At 32.6% G+C, this 4,601-nt stretch overlaps 1 protein-coding gene across 2 annotated transcripts; it reads left to right on the plus strand.

The window, feature by feature from the left end:
- Positions 1-303: 303 nt before the first annotated feature.
- LOC106476504 (gastrula zinc finger protein XlCGF49.1-like) lies at positions 304-4,349 on the plus strand. Of its 2 annotated transcripts, none has more exons than XM_022380355.1 (4): positions 304-727; positions 1,816-1,997; positions 3,294-3,344; positions 3,815-4,349. In XM_022380355.1, exons 1-4 carry the CDS (start codon positions 508-510, stop codon positions 4,124-4,126), a joined length of 765 nt encoding a protein of 254 aa, XP_022236063.1. In that variant the 5' UTR covers positions 304-507; the 3' UTR covers positions 4,127-4,349. The 2 variants fall into 2 exon arrangements, with proteins under 2 accessions (XP_022236063.1, XP_013792615.1); XM_013937161.2 differs by having other exon boundaries at positions 3,294-3,368; positions 3,815-4,346.
- Positions 4,350-4,601: the final 252 nt, after the last annotated feature.

The raw sequence follows: 4,601 nt of genomic DNA on the forward strand, positions 1-4,601 counted from the left end.
ACACAAGTCAGTGTGTATAGACTTGTCACAAAAGGATACACAAGTCAGTGTGTATAGACTTGTCAGGAAAGGATACATGGGTCAGTGTGTATAGACCTGTCAGGAAAGGATACATGAGTCAGTGTGTATAGACCTGTCAGGAAAGGATACATGAGTCAGTGTGTATAGACCTGTCAGGAAAGGATAGAAGAGTTGTGTATACCAGTCAGTGTGCAATGACTTATCTTACTTGTTCAGAATTTATAATATCTATTTATCTGTAACAAAGATTATGCTTTTTTCTTGTGAATTTTCCTGTAACCCATGGTGTTTTATTGCAGGTGTAAGACTATAACCCATGGTGTTTTATTGCAGGTGTAAGACTATAACCCATGGTGTTTTATTGCAGGTGTAAGACTATAACCCATGGTGTTTTATTGCAGGTGTAATACTATAACCTATGGTGTTTTATTGCAGGTGTAAGACTATAACCCATGGTGTTTTATTGCAGGTGTAAGACTATAACCCATGGTGTTTTATTGCAGGTGTAAGATTTGTGAAAAAAGTTTTGCCCAATCAGGAATCCTTCAGACACATATGGCAATGCATCTCGACCAGAAAGACTTCCTATGTGAGCACTGTGGGAAGTCTTTTAGGCAGAAATCTCAGTTGAGGATACACATGCTGAGACATGATGGTGTTCGCAACTACCTCTGCCTGTCTTGTCCAGCAAGATTTCTCACTAAAGGTGTGACCTGTTTTTTTTTCAACCTACTCAGTCAATCACTATAATTAACCTGACTGTATTTACCATTTTGTGTTATTGCTGAAGTAGTTACCCTTTTTATTTGCATGTAATTATGATGTTCAATTGTACAGTAAGTATTACTTTGTGGCCTGTTTTAATCCAGCGGTGTTACGTTATTTTTAATATTTATATTTGTTGGTATAGGAATTAAGTCAAATATGACATTTTTTTGTTAATCACGCTTTTCATTTAAAACTGTATTAACAAATATATAACCAAATAAGATAAGCAAACAGGAAGCCAAACTTGGTTTTTTAAGGCTAAAACTCTCACTTGCCCCAGTTATTTTAGAAAACTATATTCAGTCCAATTTGATGTAGTCAAACACAAAATTTTAAACTTGTAGCTAATTCCCCTTTGGACTGGCTTAGTGTGGCCTAATGGTTACCCAGCCACTTAATATGATCCACAGTTTCAGCTATGAGTGTATTATAAAAGTGACAGCCAGTCACATTGTTCAGTGGAAGTGGTGGACAAAGCCCTTCTGGCAATATGTTATCTGGTCAGTAGTTTAGAATTAGGGACAGCTGTACTCGAATCCCAGGTGCCTTTGGCCTGGCTGTTTAGTCCACGTTTCAGGTTGAACATTTTCAATTTTATTTTCTGTTAATGTAGGAATATATAATGTCCTAATAGTTATTTGGGGGTGATAAATCAACATAATATTTTTTTGTAGAAGAATGCTTTAACATAAAATATTTTTACTTATTAATAACAGCGTAACCCGCTATAAAATGTGAATATCAGTAAAGTATTTTATAGTTTACGTGATTTCACAGATTAACTTAATATCATATAGTACTTTAAAAAAAACTTACTTTTAAATGTACAGAATAATGTCTGCTTTTTGAATTTCTAAATTCCGTTCTGAGTTTTTGTCTTAATGCTTGAAATGTATCAAAACATGTTTTCAAACTTTAGTAAATGCTTTTGTTTCATTACTTAAGTCTTACTACTTAGATATAGAGTAAAAAAAGAGTGTAAATCAATTTAATGATGAAAATTGAAGGTCTTTGTTTTTGCTTTAGGAGACTTGGAAAGACATAACCGAGTTCACACAGGAGAACGTCCATATGTCTGCACGCTTTGTGGAAAAACTATGACACGTCAGCAACATCTTAACGAACACATGAATCGACATTATGGCTTAAGACCATACGAATGTAATTATTGTGGAAAAAAGTTTGCAGAGATGTCAGGATGCTACAAGGTATTTTGTTTTGATGGAATATATAATAGTTAGAAGAAGGGCTTTAACACTGTATTGTTATCTTCAGGCCATATTGGAGAACATTTTTTGGTTTGGTTACACATAGGGTTGGATTAACCAAAGGTAGGTAGTTGTGTATGAACAAGGAGTCTGTTGTGGTTATGTTGTTTTAATAGCCATTGTAAGTTATTTTTTTTATTTGTAAACTAGTATTTGAAAAACCTTGTACCTGATAAAAATGTTGTTTTGATGTGTAAAATATCAATGAAAATAAAAGTGAAAAAGAGTTCTTGTGGTGAATGGATGGTCCATTGAAATTGCTCGTGAACCAATTGTGGTTCTGATTACACACCTGCTTTCTCATCAGTACTCTTGTTTCCAAGAACTTTCTTATAAAACTGAGCTGAACATGTAGTTTCTCTGAAATTTTTACATGACGTTTAATATAGAACAGTTAACTGTTAATAGCAATCCTCATTGTATTTGTTAATTTAAAGATTGATTTCACGTAAAGTTGGGCCTGCACCATGGGAATTGTGAATCAAATGTAGTTTGGTCATTTCTTTATTTCATCTAAACTATAACTTGTATGCTGGTTTATTTTATTGTTCTTAGTTTATAACTATGCGAGTTTATATGATATAATTAAGGTTTTGAAAAGGCTATTTGTGGTATAATAGATTTCGGCGAGATGTGATCATGTACATCTGTCAAAGTATAAAAGTTCCGAATTTCTATTTTTCTTATAGCTGCTTTTTTTTTTAAAATACTTAAATGCATATTGCTGTCTGAACATCTTGTTCCGTTATGTTTTCTTGTTCTTTTAGGACAAGTAAATTTAGAAATACATATTTTCAAAATTATGAATCATATTATTTCTTTGTTTTTAAATCATAAACCACAACCTCTTTTAGCTAGATCTCAAGTAAGTAGACCATTTTAACAGAATTGAGTTAAAAAACCAATACAATTGTACATTCCACACTAACTTCACGTTGATAAATAAAGTTATTGTAAAATGTACAATTGTCTGTATAATGGAGTTTCACCGAGTATGGACGGTATCAATCGTATAGAACATTTTACTTTTCTTTCCTTCATTCAATATTTACTTAGTATTATTTACAGTATATTAGCAATGATTTTAATGAGCTTTATATATACTTTGTTTCTGGTAAATCACTATTAGCATAGAACATTCCAGATATTGTTACTTTGAATGAGATAAGTTTTTGTGGTATTTGTTAAATACAATATAGGAATTAAAACTTTTTCCGTATTTTTTTATATTCGCAGCATATCAAGACACATGAACGAACACAAGCACAGCAAGATAAAATGAATGAGGTACAGCAGTACAGTAATACTCAGGTATAAAAAAACCTGTGTATTGAAGTTTAGAGTTAAATACTTTTAGTTCAGGAAAATGTAGTCTGCATTTAATAGCCTATTTATTGGACCTGTCATTATGTTTGGAGAATTTTTTTAAAGCAGAGGTTAGGAGGGAGGCACTAGAAGAATATTTTGTTCCTTCAAAATTTAAAGTACTTGGGGAGGGAGGATTTATTTTTTGTTGTTGTTGTTGTTGTTAAATGTGAATAATCAAACAAGAACTTATTTTTAACCATCACAAAATCATAATTTTTGTGTTTGAATAGTTTCCTTTGCATTTCTTAATTGTTCAGAATATTTGTTTTAATGATTCTGTTTGAAAATAATGGAATTATAGATGGATCCAAATATATTGAGTTTTCACTAAAACATTTTTGTTTTTGGAAGATATAAAATATGTTTTTTTTCTGTATTTTCTTCATCAGGAACAAACAGAATTTGTCTCGCTGCACAATCAAAATGAATCTCAGTCTCACCCTTTACGGTTGGAGGGAGTTGTCGTAAGTCAGGCGGATTTTGGACCACCCGATGTGACCGTATTCGTTCACTCGGGGGATCAACCACTGGAGCTGGGTAGCGAAATGACTGTCGTAGAACAAGAGTCTAAAGATGGCTCATCGGCAGTCATTCCTTCTTCTAATGATGACAGCATCACAACAGCTTTGGCGGAACACATAACAGACTTTGCTGCCATCAACCTCCTTGCTAATGCCTCAAGTTTTCAACAAACATTTTGACTGAGTATTGCTTGTATAAATTTTGTATTAACAGATTCCATGTATAAACTAAAAACTATATACTTCTGAAATCACTGTATAGCTGTGTGTGTGTATATATATATATATAATAAACTCATTTTAGTAAAAAATTAATAGAATCTTAATGCAGGAATTGGCTTTGCAAGGCACTCATCAATTTACCCCTGGTGGCTCAGCGGTAAGTGTGGGGTCTTATAACATCAAAAATCAGATTTTGATATTCACAGAGTACAGACAGTCAATTGTGTAGCTTTGTGTTTAACAAAAACTCAGCAGTTCAACGGCTTTTGTTTATATCCAAAGTTTAATATTTAGTAATATTGAAGGGTGTAATGGTGCTAGTTATAAACTTGGTTGGAATAATATACTTATTTGTCAATTTTCAGTTCATATTATATTTTTTAACTTGGAGCACTCGTGTACAAATAAGTGGTGGGTTAGTAAATAATCAAGT

The sequence above is a fragment of the Limulus polyphemus genome, unplaced genomic scaffold, assembly GCF_000517525.1.
Source record: "Limulus polyphemus unplaced genomic scaffold, Limulus_polyphemus-2.1.2 Scaffold10745, whole genome shotgun sequence".
NCBI classification, from domain to species: Eukaryota; Metazoa; Arthropoda; class Merostomata; order Xiphosura; family Limulidae; genus Limulus; species Limulus polyphemus.

What these genes read in the sequence shown, in the direction of transcription:
- LOC106476504 (XM_013937161.2), top strand. Translation starts at nt 508, where the DNA reads ATGGTGTTTTATTGCAGGTGTAAGATTTGTGAAAAAAGTTTTGCCCAA. An exon ending in AGCAAGATTTCTCACTAAAG is followed by an intron (nt 728 to 1,815) that starts GTGTGACCTGTT and finishes TTTTTGCTTTAG; the next exon opens with GAGACTTGGAAAGACATAAC. An exon ending in AGATGTCAGGATGCTACAAG is followed by an intron (nt 1,998 to 3,293) that starts GTATTTTGTTTT and finishes TTATATTCGCAG; the next exon opens with CATATCAAGACACATGAACG.